The 19,394-nt window shown below is 42.2% G+C and overlaps 1 protein-coding gene across 2 annotated transcripts; it reads right to left on the reverse strand.

Annotated features, from left to right (window-relative positions):
- Positions 1–12: 12 nt before the first annotated feature.
- On the reverse strand, positions 13–18,568 carry CBFB (core-binding factor subunit beta). 2 transcript variants are annotated; one of them, XM_010717929.3, is made up of 3 exons: positions 18,427–18,568; positions 13,674–13,769; positions 13–456 (listed from the first exon to the last, which is right to left on the reverse strand). In XM_010717929.3, exons 1-3 carry the CDS (start codon positions 18,523–18,525, stop codon positions 388–390), a joined length of 264 nt encoding a protein of 87 aa, XP_010716231.1. In that variant the 5' UTR covers positions 18,526–18,568; the 3' UTR covers positions 13–387. The 2 variants fall into 2 exon arrangements, with proteins under 2 accessions (XP_010716231.1, XP_019475350.1); XM_019619805.2 differs by having other exon boundaries at positions 13,643–13,769.
- Positions 18,569–19,394: the final 826 nt, after the last annotated feature.

The raw sequence follows: 19,394 nt of genomic DNA on the forward strand, positions 1-19,394 counted from the left end.
AACCCAAAAAAATAACAGAAACAAAAAAAAAAGTTTTTAATCTGTAATATCTTGACCTATTTTTAAGTGACAATTTTTATTACAGTTGAGAAAAAAAATGTTTTTATAGCTGCATAAGTTTCCATTTCACTAAAATAGTGCCAACAAAAATAAGTTTGCATAGAAAAACAAAATTTCAAATTGCCACTGGCTACATGCTTAACATGGGAAATGCAGGTATCATAACATAAACATAGTGCAAACCATGGCAGTTCACGGTGGTTCTGACTGCCGCAGGTCAGGAAACAGACCATAATATACCCAGTTATCACAGTTTCTGGTCTTTATTCAATCCTTTGCCAAGTAGAAGCAATGTATGTTGCAGACCCATGGCACTGCTGATGCTGATTAACGTAGTTTGAGATCGTCGCCACTTCCTAGGTTGGATCCAGGACTAGGGTCTTGTTGTCTTCTTGCCTGCATTAATAAACACGTGTTTAGGATCAACAAAATGACTCCAATCATCAGATCATTTCATAAACATATTAAGCACACGTCAAAAAACCAAACAGTTTTAAGTCAGAAACACATTAATTTCTCACAGAACCACCCTTTCCCCATGGGTTTGACTTATCCCACCTGAGGAACACCGGCCTCTGGGGAGCAGAACAACATTGCTCCTGCTGTGCTGAGCCTCTGCCAGCACAGGGCAGGGCTGCAGCCCCACGCATGGGCACACAGCCTTGCAGGCCTCCTGCAGCCAGGCTGACATGTTGCCAGCATGGCCCTGCCAGTCGGCAGCAGCCCTTCAGAGCAGCAGGGCAGGGCTTCTGCCCCTCCATCTAAAACACGTGTTCTTCACTGTGAGATTCCCTTCTTCTGTTAACCTCTCTTGCAAACGGTCTCAGGATCCAGGATCAAGATTATGGGGAGGAAAGGCTACAATACCAATGTGGCAAAGTATGTTACAGCATCCCCCAAGAGATCTCCCCCCAGTACGTGCGTGTGGCAAACATTTTGTTTAGCTTTTTATGGAACAAGAGACATACACCAACGAAACAGTACAGCTGAACCGACAGATTTGACAAACATTCTCACACTTTTTGTCAGAACATACTTACTGGAGTAATACTATTTGGTGCACCGGTAAAGTTAGCAGCAATACAAAACTTAAGAAAACTTTAGTACTGATGATTGAATCCCTGTATTAAAAAAAATAACACCAGCTTTCCTTTAAATAAGGAGAGCTTTTGACTCAATTTGAATGGAGCGTAATTTAAAGAGGAAATTAAGGATGGTCAGTATTGATTAGTGCTTGTAAGAAACACTTACCTGCTTTCTCTACCTGGCAATCAAATATTCACACAGCTAGCATCCCCACTTCTCCCAGCACAACAATCCCCACAGACACGTGCTGCGGATCACAAGTGTGCTGTGTTTCCTCTAAGGCAAGGAGGACCTGACCAGGAAGGTTTGTGGCAGGGCACAGCAGAGGAGCCCCAGCTGCCCTACTGTGGGTGAGACCTTTCTCGGGCAGTTCTGCAACTAAATTATGCTCCTCCTGTTTCAGAGGCGTCACCCCAGGATTTCGAGTTTTCTCCTCTGTGCACAAGCAGGCTGCTTTCAAGCAGCAAACAGAAATGCAAGTAAATACTCACAAAGCCATTCATATACTTCAATTCTAAGGTGGTGCGTCTGTTCTAGGAACACTCTCTTTATCCTAGCCATACTTTACAATGCTTTAGTACCAACACCTGGGTGTCAAGCTCCCGGGGTGCACAGCTGGCACGCTGGCCTGCAGCTATCAGCAGAACCCGAGCAGTAGCAGGGCTGTGCTCTCAGTTGCTGGCACTCATTGCTGCAGGAGCCCCATGAGCTGCACTGGCCGCAGCGAGCTGCCACACGCAGGCTTTCAGAACTGTATTCTCTAATGAAAAACAATAAAAAACAAAGCCCCAGACAAACAGTACTATGACAAAGGAGCGACGCCTCTCTCCTTCAGAAAGCCTTCTGTGTGTTGGTGAAAGGCAGGCACGGCCCAAACACGGGCAGCACCACCGCGGCCGCTCGCAGTCTGCGCGGTCCCCGAGTTCCCACGGTGCCACAGAACAATGCGAGCACTTCAGCCAGCCTGTGACTAACGGTGACACGGCGCTGCTCTGCGCTGCTCCCGACCCTTCTGAGTCACACTTACTGACACAGAGGAAGCCTTCCCGCCAGCAGCGGTTACCCCAGCTCACAGCACGCTGCTTGTTCCTCCCATGCTCGGCTGCCAGCCCCAAGCCTTTCAGCCACTGCCAACACCACGCTCTCTAATGCGGGCGGCTCTTTCCCTGCTCGCTTCTCTCCCCCTTCCTCCCTCTCTCCTTCCCTCCCTCCCTCTCTCATCTGGCTGACTTCGTGCTGCCAGCACAACTGGCCAGCTTCAGCCATAAGGAGGAGAAGCCCAGCTTCCTTCCCCCATTGAAACACTGGAGCTACGTTTTCCTTTTCTGTGCAATAAACCCATTCTGACGCACACAAAGTTTATTGAATAAATCCCCGTATTCATCAGCATGTTTCCAGAAGAGAGATTCTCTCCTGACCTTATTGGTGGTCACACTGCCATTACTGCTTTGGAAGCACGGTCGCTATTTGAATAGCACAGATGGTACCTATTGCACTTACATATCCAGTACAGAAATCGGACTGATGCAGGATTTTAGTTATTCCGGGGTCAGATCATCCTTTCACTCTGTTCTACTGATGCTTCTCTCAGCCGGTATGACCAGTAGTGTGGTGCTCATACATGCAGACCAGCCCAAAAGCAGCAGCCAGTATCACTGCACAAACCCACAGACCTCTCCGTAATGTGAGTGATCACATTAAAACGAGCGGGTGCCATCACGTACAGTGCAGGAGATTCTAAATCCTGATGGCATATTCCTTCCAGCCCCTGACGGACATCTGCAAATTGCTTTCTTTGTAGAGATGCAGAATATGGGAAACTGTATTTAATTGAGATTTTCACATTTGTAAACCCGAATCATTCAGTTTTGCATTCAGCATAAAAAAGGAAAAGTTAATGACGAAGAACCCCACACTTCATTTCTTTTTCTTCAAGAGAAAACTCAACTGCAATGTACAGACTTTCCTGAACACAGCATAGCTGTTCTGTGTGTCTGAACAGACACTTCTGCACTGAGAGCTGTACTAAAATTAACAAAGGAGCAACAGTTCCATTTTGCACATCCTTCTCCCATTGACCAGACTGTACCAAGATTTCTTCTGGTCCTGACTGCTCCCCACGTCCTGTAAGAAGAAACAAAGGCACATGCTCTTTAATGAAGAGCTGCCAAATCCCAGCAGTGCCCATCTAGTTACTGGTTTTGTACTCACACACTTCTCACACTTACTGGAGAAGCAGCCAGCACGTTCATTCCTGCTATCCTCCTGCTTTAAAAGCAACAGAACTGCTTTTTCAGAAAAGAAACCATATGCCCAGTAATTTTATTATCAAATTTCAGCAAAGACTCCAAGGTAAGGGCATATGGTTGCATTTACACTCTGCCTAAAGCAGCCTTTTCTTTCAGGACGTATGAAAGAATTCATGTGATTCATGAGATCACTGCTGCTTGTAGGGTTTGCAGAAGCCACTACTGAATGGCTGCCAGATCTGCCCTGTTAGTGATACTCAGGAGGCATGACAAATCACCCCAAATGTACCGAGAGCACTCACTGCAGTATTTCATAGGAAGCATATGTGGATAAAGGCATAGTTCTGATAGTAACAGGGGTTTACTGCTCTGTGCTGGAATGACAGCTGCTTCTCACTCATGAGCCCTTGTTTATTTGTGTGGTACTACAGTGCAGGAGCACAAACATGGAACATGCCCGTCACTGTTCCACCAAGGTGCACAGGCACAGTTTGCAGCCACCACAGCAGCACTCCATGTGCTAAGAGCACCACACACATTGCAGCTGAAAATTAAAACCACTGGTGAAGAACAGGAGAAATCCCCCTGCACTGCGTGCAGACACAGTGAGGACACAGCAGAGCATCAGGAACTGGGTGATATTTCTGGCCACTGACAAAGGGTAAAAAACAGCTTTCACAAGAATGCCACAAGTGTTCTTAACGCTCGTTTGTGGCAGGAACATGACCACCAGTGTGGTAGTCATCTGGTGGTTCTGCTCAGTTTGTCACAGGAAGACGGAGGTTCCTTCTAGAGATGTAAAAATGAGCATTTCCAGAACTCTCAGCACAGCTAATCCATCCACTGAATTGCAGTTTTTGCTGTAATTTCTGAAACGCATACCTCATGAAGCCATGCAGAAGCATCTCTATGAAGAATGAGCTCAGGTTCCCAAAGATTAAGGAGACCTGCTTCAATTAAAAGAGATGCATCTGTCTTTGCCGTTGGGAAGCGGAGTACCCTGCCATGAGTCATGCACAGTGAGTCATGAGAAAACAGGAGTGATCCATCTTATCTCAGTATATTTCATTTTTCAGTCAAACGCTGATTTTAAGTTGGAAGGAGGACTACCTTGAACATTACTCAGCTGTTGCTTTGTGAAATAGTCAGTTGTAAACAGTACATGGATCCCATTACAGTTGTGACTCTCCTGAGACTGAATGGCAGCTTCCTTCCAAATATCACAAAACTGAATAGTTAATGCGATGGACACACAGGGAGTTTCAATATCCAAAAATATTCCGCTTTCAGCACATGAAACCATGCAAATCTTCTGTAACGCTTCTGCAATTCGGAAGGAATTACAACTGGCCACAAGCCATTTCAAATGCAGGAGACAGCATGATGACCAACCAAAAGAATCGCAGGAATGCATTTGCAAAAAACACCGACCAAATAACAAACAAACAAACATATTGCAAAACCTCCTAGTTTTACCTTTCTAGTCTAGATCTATTTACACTGAATTCATGGGCTGATGAAACAGAGGAATATAACACACAAGGTAAAAGCTACTGACAATCATTTCGATTTGATGATAAACAAAGGTAAGTATCCATGGCAAGGAATATCCACAGCAATGCTCCAACAGCAATGCTCTCTTCAACTGTGCATGCCCAAAATCTTCCCAAGCCCAAGTATAAGGTCATCAGTATGGGCTGAAAGTCATTCTGAGAATGCAATGCAGTAGTATTATTTTTCTCCTCAGTGAATGAGATGACTTCAAGCTATCAACATCTTAGAATGGTGACTCTTTTGGACAGCAATTGTGCTAGAGCATTCACTGCTTCACTGCGGCACTTGGGTAAAACAGATGTAGGCATTGTGGCAGTTCAGGAGGAAGACAAGCAGCTCCTCCAGATGCCAGCACACTTAAGACACCAGCATTCCCCTCCAAGCAGCCGACCCTGCCCCATGCTATGTTGGTCACATTTTCAACACTGTCCATAAAACTCTTCAAGCTGTCTTTGAGTGTCTGTAACCACACTCTATTCATGAAAACAATGGAAAAATGCAACTAAATACTCCTGCCACTCCTATTTGCACCAACTCTCATTAGTTTCCAGATGTAACACCCTTTACCATTCTGTTGGCCTGAAACCACAGAGCAAACCCTGTGCAGTTCTTCAGACATGACTTGTCAAAAGCGTGTGTGTTGGGTGGGGGTCACTTTCAAGAGCAATCTGTACACTGAGATTCCTCTCTCCATTGGGCATCCTGACTCTGAAGCTTCTCAGACAGAGCTCTAGGACATACTCGAGACCACCACCCACCTTTACCACAAGTTCAGCGAGAAAAGATAATGCAGTCCCATTATGTGACAACAGCTCTGAGAAAGCAGAAATGGGAAAGTTGCAGATAAATCTAGAAAGGATGGACAGGGCTGTCAGGAGAAAGGGCCTCACTTTCTATGAATATCTTAAATTAAATATCTTAAAATAAGCAGTCAAAAATCAAGGACCTCAGCATGCTAGGCAGTGAAATCACCAGCAGAACTACATGCATGGCATGCAGACTTGGGACAGTGGTGGAGGGTAGGGAGGGAAAGGAAGATAGTTTGAAGAAGGGCTGCCACAAAGAGTAGCCAAAATAAACTCTTTCCACAGACAACTCCACTGCAATTCCTTAATTGCCTTCTGGCAGATCCATGCTGCTGAAGCAGACACAGCAGATGCATTATGTGCCTTGGCATGTATCATCTATAATTTACTAAATAAGTGAAAGATCAAGCTATGTTATGAAAAACTAAACAGTGAACATTTGGATTCTCTTAGAAGGACTGTCAACCTTCTGAAAAGGATTAAAAAAAATCTGAGAATACATCATAGATACTTTTCTAAAAAGCATACAACCACAGAGACAAAAAAAAAAAAAAAAGAAAGAGAAAAAAAACAACACCCCAACACCCAAACAACCAAGTGGAAGCAAAGAGAGCAATACTTAGAAAAATGACCGCTTACAATCACGCAACACACAGAAGGGTCTCCTCTGAGCTGCTGCTTAATGACTGCTCCTCCCCTACCAATGCGCACAAGGTTGCACTGCTGGCTGTGCCTCCACTCCCAGTACCCTTAGCTGTACTGTACAGTACTGAAAAGAAGAGTGGGGGAGGGAAAGCTCAGCACTCTCAGAATTCAAGCAAACCCAGGCCAATACAACCCACTAAGAGCTACGACTGATATATAATAGACCTTCTTCAGTCACAGAGCTGAAGGAGCACCCTGTACGATTCAGGTCTGAGGGGCTTCACTTCAGCCACAGCAGCAGGAGGATCCCCTCATCACTACACACCACGTCTGTAAGCTGCTGGAGGTCAGGAAGGTACATGACTTTCCCTGCACTCCTAGCAGGCGTAGGTGTCAGCGTGGGACGTGGTGGCCTACCTCCAGCCTCAGGGCAGCTTGGTTTGCTGGCTGTAATGCCCACTGTGCTGACACCTCTCCTTTTTACTTCAACCTGGGACGAGAAAGACCTTTCTTAACTACATCAAGCACCACTTGTATTACTCAAACAAAAGAAAGCACTTCCAAATTTGGTAGGAGATCTGGATGTTTGGCTGAAGTCCTTAGAGAAGAGTTTTCAGACTCTACACTCATTTTTATTGTTTTTAATTTATGTATCCATTTTCACTGCTTTTTCTGAGTCAGAACACAGTTTTCTTGACAAAGCCTGCAGATTAGAACTGTTTAGCACCCACCTCAGGCAGGACTTGATTCCAAGCTGCCAGACAGCTGCTTCCAAAAGCAGGCACTGCTCCCTAAGAGTGCACATGGCTGCTTTAGGCAGCATGCACAACCACACCAAGTGTGCACAATTTGGTTACCAATTCCCAATGCACCCTCTTGCCTGAGGTCACTGCAACCGTTCTTATCTTTGTTTAAAAGTCACCACGAACTGGAGATTTCAGTCCACCAAAACGGTAACCGGACTAAAATTACAGGCTGATAAAGGAAAAAGCAGGTGAACAGATGAAGCTCTTACAAGCTTCAAGTAGAGACCAGTTAAATTTTAACTTTCATAGGAAAATTTGAAAAAGGCTTGGAATGCTTCCTTTTAGGCAGCATTGTTTGAAGGCTGGTACAGACGTTATAAATTTATAATTAATATTGATTGCCTCTCGACCGTATCGCTCTGTTGCTCAGCCCCTTTCTAACCTTCATTGATTGAAATAAGACACTTATATTACAGTATTCCCTGATTTGCAAGATCGATCTCCTCTGTACTATATCCAGCATTGATTCCGTACAGCTCAAATAGTTTTGTAAGAAGTGCTTTGGAATGCGTATGTCAGAAAAAGCAATCTGCTGGTCAGAAGTTGTGACACAGCATGGCCATACCACAACCCACGGGTACAGGGCTCACAGCACACAGTCCTGCTGGGCAGCACACGTCCACACACCAGCCTTCATATTTTCCACTCAATTATGCAGTGTGCATCTGGAATATAATGTATATCATATAATATATCATATATATCCACACACCCCAAGACTGTGCTACCGACTGCATACAGAGAAGTAAGTTTGGATTTCTTTCATGCCTGAAAAGCTTTATTAGTGTTTAGAGTATTTTCATCTCATTTTCTGTCATTTTGGACAGTACACACAATAGGCAGTAATTAAGTTCATTCCAGATTAATTTTTTCAGGGGGAAAAAAAACCTCAAGTCAGAATTTGCCATGAAACAAATAGAAAAAGAAACCGATAAGCATGTTATATTTTTACTGAAGCAAATCCCACTTAACCAAAATACCTACTGCTAAGGCATTTGTTTGCACTGATAGTTTCATATTAAATTTCCTTTGCTTTAAGAAGGGAAAATAACTCCATCATTTAGAACCTTGGAAGAAAATCAGTCCTCCTACTTCACTCTGTTTCAGTTGTGAACTGTATGCATTTCTTTAATAAAATCTTGTTTTATTTAAAGAGCTCACAACTTGAGCACAATTCAATGAATATCTCTCATTCTAACTCTTAATTCCCATCACACACTGGTCAGTGTGCAGAAATCCATCACAGGGCTGAATATTTAAAGTTTGCGACAATCTTTATTATTTTTCATTTTTGGTGATTTCTATCAAGGGGGATTTCTATTGAAAGAAACAACAAAAAGCTTCAAAACATTTCATTCCTCAGCAAAACGTGAAGGTTTTTAAAAATGAGAAATTTGTGCAGTTTCCTAAAATGGTTCTGCTTTGCCATTAGTGTAATTTATATTTAGCACAAGACCACAAACAGACACAGTGCCGGGCTGCTCTGTGCAGGAAGAGCAGAGCACTCTGCCTCTCTCCTTGCAGCGTCGCTAAAATAAAAAGCACAGCAGTAATGTGAAAAACACAAAATAGAAAAACAGTACATTTCCAAAATGCCTGTTGAGCAAATTGTGTTGGAAAAATGAGAACAGATCCAACCCAGCCCCAAATAAAGCAATCCACAGAGCAGAATCAGCCAGGCATAAGAGTAAGAATAGAGCACACTGTGCTCAAACAACTTTGCTTCCATTTTAAAGCCATGGTTTGCCCATGCAAAGCAAACCTTCACAAAAAGTATCTGCAAACGTAACAAATATCCTCCTCTGGTTACCTTGCTGAGAATCTGCTGCTTCCTACTTTCTGCTCTGGTGTGCAGCCCCCACCCGCTGCCCTCCTGGGCTGAGCATGGCTCTAAGCTGCTGCTGCTTCTAGCCTCGCCAACTGGGGGCTGCTGAAACCTCCCCAAGCCATTCTGGACAGCGTAGCAAAGTTTGTGTCAGAATGTGGAATAAAAGCCTAGTTTTTACTAGAAGGTTCAGGTATTTCTAGGCTGTAACCTCACAGTAAGTTCCACAGGACACCTCTTATTGTGACCCCACTCTGGTTATTCATGCTGAAACCACGCGGACAGCAGAGCACACTCACATCAGCTCGCTCAGCCAAGAAAAAGGGATAAAGAGATGTGTCTGCCTCACTGCCATTCCTCCTCCCTTCCTTCTCTTATTAGTTTGGCTGAGGGAAACAAAGCACAGATATTTCCAATTCATTTATCTGTCTGACGTGGTGCTTGCTTCAGGAAAGCAAAGCCAGCCTTCACCTGGCAGGAATTCACTAGAGAGGGCAAGTTTGCTACATAGCTCCATGGAACTTCATACAATTATCTATTTGTAAATAATACACTGTAAATATGCTTTACCTGGGGATAAAGTCCTTCTTCGTGTGCATCATGAAATATTTACTGTCTCAGCATTCCAGTGCTTTTGTGGAAAGTGAAAGCCATTAGAATACATTATTAATTTTGAAGGCATTAATTAAAAACACTCATTGACTTCAAAAGCATCTCTGAAACAGAGGAGCTCTGAGTGCAGCGAGGTAGGATTTATGGTATCTGATGTGACCAATCTACATACACTGACAGAAAGCAAATCCATCTTACATTCAAAACTGAAACACACCAGAAGTATAACAGGACACGTTTCAACTGGGAAAAACCTAAAAACTTGAAGCAAATTGCTTAAATAGATTCTCACTCAACAGTGTAACACCTTCCTCATGTTGGGACGAATGCTGTAGCTGGACCAAAACAGTAACTTCTGGGAAATCGGGCATGACCTACCAGGCACTACCAACCCTCTCCTCACTAAAATAGGGATCGGTTGTGCTACTGAAGTCATCAGTAGGAAGCATGCTACAGGACAAAAGGAGGGCAAACAAACTTCACAGCAAGCTGAGGGGTGAGTTTGTTTTGGGTTTTTCTGTTCTTATGAATGAGAGAGGAAACTTAATTAAAATTAGAAAAGTAATTATTTCTAAGTTGTTACTTACTTGCTATTTTTCCCCTTTTTAAAGTCTTACCAACCCAGCTTGGAACAATTTACCACCCCCACTTGAACGATTCAACAAGCTTTGCTGGGATCACTCCTAGGCAAGAATATACAACTTTGTTTTAAAAGTCCACAGTGAGACTTAAGAGTAGGAATTTTTTTTTCCTACAATAAGCTTTATAAATAAGGAATTGAATTTGATCACTTTCAGATGCTGCCAGGCTTTGGACGGATGAATGTTTCCAAAGAGTTGGCATGTCTGTTTAGGATAGCAGTGGGTGGAATACTGCAGGATTCTCCTTCCCTCCCCCACTGAAGCAGAATCTGGTCTCTATTAAGCTGAAATGCCTTTAATTCTACAGTAGGAAATCTGCTTTTTACAGACACTGTTGCAATTCCTAAAGTAATCCTTAATGCTGATGAGATCCTGTTCCAAGTCTGGCAATTTCAAATTGCACTGTCCATGCCATGCTTAGCAGGAAAGAAAAACCTGAAGTTTTACTAACATCGAAACACGTAACATTACAAAGTCTATGCTGTAGGGAGCTCTGTATGGAGCATAACAAACCAAAAGTCACTCAGCATGCTTAGAATCCACCACTTCTGACTGCCCTATAAAAACCTTCAAGTGCCATCTCTGTGCTGCAGCCAAAGACACAACTGGACCTATTGAAACAGTCTGCAGTATTTTGTAACTGTCAAGCCGTGTTTCCAAGCTAATCAACATTGTGAGCATAGGAAAATTCAGGAAAATACAACAACCCTGAACGCAGTTATGCCTTCCTTTCTATTCAGAATTTAAATGAGGAGCTTGTGATCATCATAAAGTGCTTTCTAATTAAGGTTAATTTGATCCTGCCTGAATGTTGCATTAGAATACAACAGCCCTGAAAGTCAGGCAAACAATGCCCGACTTGGAAACCTGATTCCTCCTGAGGAATGCATTGTAAATCTATACCCTACCCCCCAGATTGTGATTTTCGTGCAGTCCTGAGACCCAGAATGGTTATACGCATTAAAACATATACAGTAATACACAAAAAAATGAAGCACACATAACAAAATGTGTTGCAATTATTGAAAAAACATGGGTATTTGAATCACAAATTAATTTTGAATCTGGCAACTTCTTCATTCTGCTTAAACATGCTTCCAGATATTCATTTGTCCTTTTCTTCCTTTCTGTAGGTGATCTATGCTAGTGCTTCAGAGATGAGAAAATGACTATTCTTATTTTAAGAGAAAAACGGGTACTGGCAGCTAATAACGACATCATTTAATAACAGATGCTTGCTGTCCCATTAAGGAGAGACAATTTTCAGAAGTTACTGTATCCAGCTCCTGCAGCTGGCTAGGGACGTTGTTTGCATCTTACTGCCACAAGCTTTGATGTCCCTTATGAAGAACCAGATGCTTGATATTACCTCAATCTCACTCTTAGTTGAAAGTTTCTGTGCATCTTAGCTGCAAATAAGGGGTTTCTACACTTGAAGGATCAAACCACACAGAACTGCAGAAGTTCAACAGTCTTCTTTTTTCTTTAAAAAAAAAAAAACAACCCCAAACTTTAAGCATTTAGTTAGCAGGAATAGATAAGAAGGGGATAGCAAAGGAAAGTAAATAAAGCTTGATGTCAATTACAGTAAAAGATGTAAGGCTGGCCTTCAAGTTCCTACAACATAATTAGAATTAAGGCAAGCTGTCTCAGATAGCTATGAACAGTTTTAAGATTCTACCTTCCTTTTGAAGTCACAGTTTCCAGCTATGATGCAACAGAAACAAAAATCATCCAGGTTGTCCAGATATTCCAAGGATTCAGTGGTACAAAGGCAAGGATTTTATCTTTGCACAGCTGACAATCTGACCTGGCCATGTCAGTGTCAGCAAGAACAACTTTGCCAATCTCTTCAAGGTGACGGGCATTATTCTCTGAATCTCTTTCCCCTTCTCACTTTCATGCTCAGTGTCTTCCACTGTCACTTGGAAGAACAAAGTCTGTTTAACTATCTCAACTATCAGTGAAGCCAGAAGAAAAGCAGCTTAGCAGTAATAAAGTTTTCTAAAAACATGAGGAGTCATGTTTGCTCACACCAAAAGATGGGTGGCAACAGGCAGGGAAGCAGCTGTCCCCCTCTGCTCTGCCTTTGTGCAGCCCCTCCTGCAGTACTGCACCAAAGCCTGCAGCCCTCAGCACAGGAAGGCATGGAGTTGTTAGAGTGGGTCAGAGGAGGACGTAAAGATGACCAAAGGGCTGGAGAACCTTTCCTATGAAGGTTGAAGCAGCTGGGCTTATTTAGCATCTGGGACACATCACTGTGACCTTCCAGTACTTGAAGGGAACTTAGAAGTAGGAGGGAGACCAACTTCTTACACTGTCTTATAGCGATAGGATAAGTGAAACAGATTTAATTTAAAAGAGGAGAGATTTAGATTAGATGTTATGAGGAAATGCTTCAGGCAAGGGATGGTGAAGGCCTGGCCCAGGGTGTTCAGCAAAGCTGAGGATGATCCATCCTTGGAGGTGCCCGAAGCCAGGTCGGATGGGGACCCGGGCAGCCTGGTCTGATGGATGGCAACTAGCCTACAACAGGGGGGTGATAACTACAGATCTCCAATGTGCCTTCCAACCCAGGCCATCTTACAATTCAGGTCAGACCATGCTGATTAAACAGGGAGTAAGAAAGAAAAGTAGTAATGAAGACAAATTCAAACTCCTTCAGTTTCATCCCTCTCTGGTTGACTTACAGTCTGTCTTAACTTGCCAACTCTCCTTACGCATCACTCATCCTCTCACAGCTCCTGTCTTCCTAACATCTTAGAGCAGCTGGTTTCCATTCCCTTTTCTGGCTCCTCTTTTCTTAATCCCAGTAATTTCTGCTCTAATAAAAAAGATTTAAGACTGTGGGGCCCTAAAGAAGCAAAGCACAGGGTAGTGAGAGCCATATCAGTGAAATGGAGGAGGGGAATAAGACTCCCCATCAGTAAGAACCAGCAAGAGGAAAAGAAAGCACAACCTGTAAAAGAAAGCAGATTGTAGCATGTGATTAAGGTCAGTGGTAATGTTTTCCATAGTGTACAATAGCCAGCTACAAAATAATCTGCCAGCATTTCCTCATGCTTCTTCTACGTTCATGCAAAAGATGCCCCCATATCTGCCAGAGATGTGGCAGTGAACAAGAATAGCCTTACAGCTCAAGTACCCACTTGATCATCTACAGAGAAAAATAAAAGGCTAGAAATCAGAATTCTTGACAAGACTTCAAACATTTGGAACTGGTCTTTTTTTTTTTTTTTTAGAAGAGTTGGAAGCAACACATTTTGTAATTTGTACACGACAAAACTGGACAACAAACAAAATCCACAACATCATACACACAAATTAAAACAATCTTAAGTTTTGGGAAAGTACTAACCAGTTACTGACAGCAGCTGTGAAACCCTCACCTCCATTTCCTCCCGATGAGACCTGTCTCTGTCTTCGAATTCACGGGTTCTTCTTCGAGCTTCTTCAAATGCTTGTTGTGCCAATGCATCCTCCTGCTACCAAACCACATGACAACAAGCGACACAGAAGGTTACCCTCATTTCCATCAGACAAACCTTTCTTTTGAATATTAGGGATTGCCTGACAGTAAACACAAGCATGTCTTACAGAACCAGCTAGATCACGGATCGGTTCTAGCAGCTGCAAACTGTAAGGTAAGGAATTACTACCTACCTTCATCACTACAGCAGAAGTAGCCAAAGCTACAATGCAGCTACAGCTATTACTCAAATACATTTTCGAAGGAGAATGGCTTGTCAGAAGTCATTTTAAATGCTGCAAAATTTTCTGAAAGCTAGGAATTCTCAGAAGTTAGATGAAAGAGGCAATGCACTTTATTTCCTTACAAAAGTCATTGTGAAAACAATATCCACAGGCATACTGAGAGTTCATTAGCATCACGACACATACAATGGTAATTTAATTACTTCCCATTTAAAAATTTACATCCAAGTTACAGAGTAATTAAACTGTCAATTTCATCAAAAACTGTTGAAGGTGCACTAATATGAAAATTTATAAGCCTTATGTATTTAAATAATCTAAGTTTAGCTGAAAAACATGGGGCAGAAACTATTCCACCACTGATACATGTATATGCACATATGATGGAGGGGAAGCCTACAGTTTTTCAACAACTCCGTTGCTTCTTTTTAAGAGAATTACGCATGAGGTAGATTATGCATGAAAATACCTTTAATAAACTAATGCTCAAAATATCATGAAGACAATAAGGGACAAACAGCATTACTTCTCTCTCCTCAGAACTTTCAGCTGTAACTACTGCTAACTCTGCTCCTTATTCCCATGTACACACATTATTTTCAAGCCCGCAGTTCTCCTAAAAGTAAAAATCCTAACCTTGACTGTTGGAGGACAAAAACATTGTGAGAAACCAACTAAATGTTAATACACCAAGGGACTAAGCGCATAAATTTTTTAATTTCAGTTCAAACATCTTTAGGCTGAGAGAACATTAAATTGCCTTTTTCGCCCCCGGCACAATCACGCTGCCTGGAAGGCACTCTGTGAACTGATGTCAGTGAGTGCCCCTCGTGGCCCAGCAGAGTTAGAGACAAACAGCTGTCAGTCAATAACTGCACCCAGGTCCCTGGAAAGCTGCACTCAAAGGCAATCTTTAAAGCTGCCCTTAAGAGAAATCTGATTTATTTCTAAGAGTAGAATTCGGCCCCTTACAGTTACCTTAACGTTCATGCAGCACGTACCAACTGAGGTCTCACAGAAAAGGTGATTTTGTTCTTAATAATGCAGAAGAGATGAAATACGAGATAGGCTTGTCTCTCTGATGATGGCAGAGAAGCTGCCTTATTTCTGGTGTACAGCAGCTACATACATCATCGTTACCCTCTCATTTTTGGGGGGACAGACTTAAATGAAAGTAGATTTTTCTGTACAAGATTTTTGCATTTTACCACCACTTGAAGTGGTCATGTAATAAAAAGCTAGCACAGCCTCAGCCAGGAGATTTTTTTAAACATGGTTGTAAACCAAAAAAAGCTAAGTTAGAATTTCAGAGAAGAATCAGTTTGTTGACGTCCAGAATGAACACATGCTGACAGCTGAAACGCTGGTTTATTAAGGTCAAATGAAAGGGAAAAAAAGCATCAGAATGCAACTTTAAGTAAAAAAATATACATACTACAGGATCCTGCATTGGCCTCAGAGATGCACTACGAGAGAAACTGAACTTCTCTGAAGCTCAAACAACAGGGATTTAAGTGTCCTTTTTCAAATGTCAGCCAAATCTGGCAATTACAGCCCAGCAAATTTGGAGGTAGGAAACCCAATCATCCATTCGCCCTAGTTTTATTCAGGAGCAATACTTGTGACAGGAGCCCACTGATGAAGAGTTTGCAAAACATGAACCATATCAATACAAGAACGGGGCCAAACAGCTCCTCAGCCAGGGAAACAAAACCCACAAAGGAGAGGCTTACTCACACCCACAGGTACCCACCACCACAGCCCAGCAGGACAAGCCTTTATAAGAACACCTTCAACTACAGAAGCTCCATAGCGAGAACGTTGCATTACAGAAGACACACAAAAGTACTGGAGACAAAAACAGTCTTTTAATGAGACTCCAGGCAAACAGCAAACTCAGGGATACTGCAGTGCTGGATGGAGAAGGTACCCAAGCACTATGTTAGTCCAACAGAAGGCTGAACAAGCAGCTGAACTAAGGCCCCCAGTAACAGAAGACGAGGCTGCTTAGGAGGGAGACATTAATTTGCTGTGAATTAAATAGAAAGAATGGTAGCTTAAAAGTTACAATGGAAGTATTTTATTGTGCATGTGGCTTTCCTTCCTGAGGCAATTTTTGACCTGCTGAAGGATAGAATTTCAAGAACTGTGGCAACAAGGAGAAAACGTATCTGATCCCAGTACTAGTAAGAAGTGGTAGGAGACAGGAAAATTCAAGAGCACTAGATTGACATAAAGCAAGCTTTCCCAAAAACAGCAGGGGTGGTGGGCAGGGGGACAATGAATGCTGCTAAGACTCACATGACAAAAGCAGGAGCACTGCAGGCACTGTACTGCACAGCTGGAAGCACCTGAACCCACTGACACCAGCATAACGTGGGGATCAACGTCAGCAGTCAGCTCCATTGCCACCAGCAATATTAAAACACATTTAAGAAAGGAAGCAAATGACAGATAAAGGGAAACTAAACAATGCAAAAGATTTACAATACTAACACAGACCAATATAATTGACATATCACCTTTTAAATTCTCATTAATTTTTTTTCCTCTAACTTGCACTTAACATAAACTTAACTGCTGATGCTCAGAAGCACAAATTGAAAATAGATTACACGCTTGTAATCAAGTGCAAATCTACCTTTGTAGATAGTGTGCAGTACTTCCAGTTCAGCAATCCTGAACTTGAAACATAAGAAAGCACTGACACCTGAGAGGATACATAAATTCCCTCTCAAAAAATTAACAATAAACAACAAATCACATGCTCAGTGCACAGATATTCCCTGAAGACATCTGTAAAGAATTCTTCCACGTATTTAAGACAGCATACGTATCAGAAAACTGAAATAATCCTAAAGCATGTAAAAACGTGTCATGAAATTAGAAGAGAAGAATGGAACCCAAAGCTCACTTCACTCTCCCTCTTCTTTCAGGAGCTACCCAGTTTTGGAGATGAGTGACACTGTCAGCTCCTGACCACACATCCCAGTCAGTCTCCTCTCAGCCCAGTCACACAACTTAGCATCACGTACCAAACATAACAGGCATGGGCCAAGGCATTTTTTCTTGCACAATCCTCAGGGGACTATATCTGACCGTAATGTGCAAGTCAGAGGAGTTCTAATCCATGGTGTTACAGAAGTTACTGGCTTTTTTTTTTTTTTTTTAAAAGAAAACACTGCTGTAACAGGAGCCTAGCTGTCCCAAATGCTCACTCTCAGCCCTGGAAGAAATGAGTGTGCAGCTAACAGCACCATTCAAGGAAAACTTCAGCTCTGTGGCTTTTTTTTCTTTTTTTTTTTTTTTCTCAGATAAACAAAAGATGGAAGGACTCTTCTAAGATTAGATTGCCACTGATTCTGGGCATCTTGAAGAAAGCACACAGAACTGTGACTATTTCAAAGACATTTAAATACTTGTATTTAAGACAGAACACAGTCAAAAGAATATGATCTAATGTACAAATTGGTTTCTTAAGTCTGAGGGAGGCCAGGCTCCACAAAGCTTGCAATTACACATCTCCACACAAAGTCTGATTTGAATACTTGCAGCTCTTGAATGGAGAAAAATTAATCAGTATGCCCTCCAGTTCTGCATATGTGCAACAGAGAAGTGCTCTTTGCATTTAAGTAGAATTTAAAGGTTCACACTTGTAAAAGAGTGACCGATTGTGGCTATGACTGAAAGGGAAACCCCGAGGGTGGCTGAAAAAGAGATGCACAGAGTGGAACAGACAAGGTCTGTCTTAACTCTGAGTAAATTAGGGAACTCTACAGATGCATAAGGAAGCTTATATAAGTAACAAGCACTTAAAAATTGAATTCTTCTGAGTCTACTTTTGTTCTTGTGCACATCCAAAGATTCAGCTGCTAGAAAAAGCTACTTCAGAAGTAGGAAACCAGTAGATAGGAAGTAAGTTTCTCAAAAGCTGCCATACCTTAACAAAGCTGCCTACCACTGTTACCAAGAAGAAAAAAAAAAAAACAATTCATCATACTCTTCTCCCACCCTGTGCCTCTTGTTTTTTCCCCTCTCCATCATGTAACAAAACAAAAAGGCTACTTTGACAAAAAAGAAACAAAAAAGGTAATCAGTAAGAAAAGACTTGCCAGTTAAGTTGTTTCATACTACACTAATAGCTTCTCAAACACTTTCAGATTTATTACTCTGTAGCATAGTAACAGTCCTAAGAAGCATCACAAAGTTGCAAGCTACAGATCATGCCTGCTCCTAACACTTTGCTCTAATTACAACACTGGTTCAGCTATAACCAGCTATTTCTCAACTTCTAGTTTTCTTTGCAATCTGTACACTAAGTGAAAGCTGAAAGCACACAAATTAGGACATGCAATTGTTACCTGACTGCATGTATTCCCCCAGGAGGAAGAACATCTAAGAGACAGTAGCTTAGGCAGGCTGTCTTACCTGTGCTCTCTCTTCATCAAATTCCAGGCAGCCCATACCATCCAGTCTCTGTAGATCTATCCAGCCTTTCCAGATTACACAGACACCATTGAGAATCATAGGTGCCTTCAAGTACACCTAAAATAAAAGCAAAACATTTACTATAAATTCAAAAGCATTACACACATGCCCGTGCAGTGAAAATAGCCACGCGGGAAGCTTCTGCCTATATTCTTAGAACATCCAAGCCAACTGGTAACATGAAACTCCACTTAACAGCTTCTCCTGCCTCCTTTCCAAGAACTCATTTTAATCAAATATACACTGTAACTCCTGCCTGCAATACTGGATGGAATGAATTTGAGCTGTGTTCTCATTCTATAAGCTGGTCTGCACCAGGATTTGGTCAGAATCCCATTACTGCTTTCAAACTGAAGTAACTACTTCTCTTGTCAGCTTACGTTCATGCCACAAGGAGACTGGCATGCTGCCAGACAGGGAAGATCCTTCACAGCATGTTCAAATGGTTAGATGAGCATGCTCTCCTCCCAAAAACCACTGCATTTCATTCCACATGTGAGTTTTTTCAATCAGGACCAAGTACCAGTTTCAGCCCTCAACTTTGTAAGCCAAAATTCAGTGAAATCCACTATATGTGCACACCACGCTGAAAATAATAGTCTTCCCTTCTGTATGCCAGCATTTGTGAAAGGCTTTTCAAATGCAGCAACACCAGATGATCAAAACCTACCTCTGGCTTCAATTCGCACAGTGCCCTGAACAGCAGCAAGAACAGTGCACGAGCAAAATGCCCTACTAGATAACAGTGATTTAAAATAGAAGCATTTCCCCTTCTAAAGACCTGAGATTATCTCCACACAGGAAATTTAAAAAGAAGCAGAAGACAACAGTAAACAAGTTTAACACCCTCCATTTAAAAGGAGAAAGAATAAAAAAAAAAAAAAGACAAACTACAACATAGTTAAATT

The sequence above is a fragment of the Meleagris gallopavo genome, chromosome 13, assembly GCF_000146605.3.
Source record: "Meleagris gallopavo isolate NT-WF06-2002-E0010 breed Aviagen turkey brand Nicholas breeding stock chromosome 13, Turkey_5.1, whole genome shotgun sequence".
In the NCBI taxonomy this organism is placed as follows: Eukaryota; Metazoa; Chordata; class Aves; order Galliformes; family Phasianidae; genus Meleagris; species Meleagris gallopavo.

Coding starts and splice junctions, on each gene's coding strand:
- CBFB (XM_010717929.3), bottom strand. CDS start 18,525: ATGATTCTCAATGGTGTCTGTGTAATCTGGAAAGGCTGGATAGATCTA. Junction 13,770..18,426: donor TTGATGAAGAGAGAGCACAG/GTAAGACAGCCT, acceptor GTGGTTTGGTAG/CAGGAGGATGCATTGGCACA. Junction 457..13,673: donor CTCATCGGGAGGAAATGGAG/GTGAGGGTTTCA, acceptor TTATTAATGCAG/GCAAGAAGACAACAAGACCC.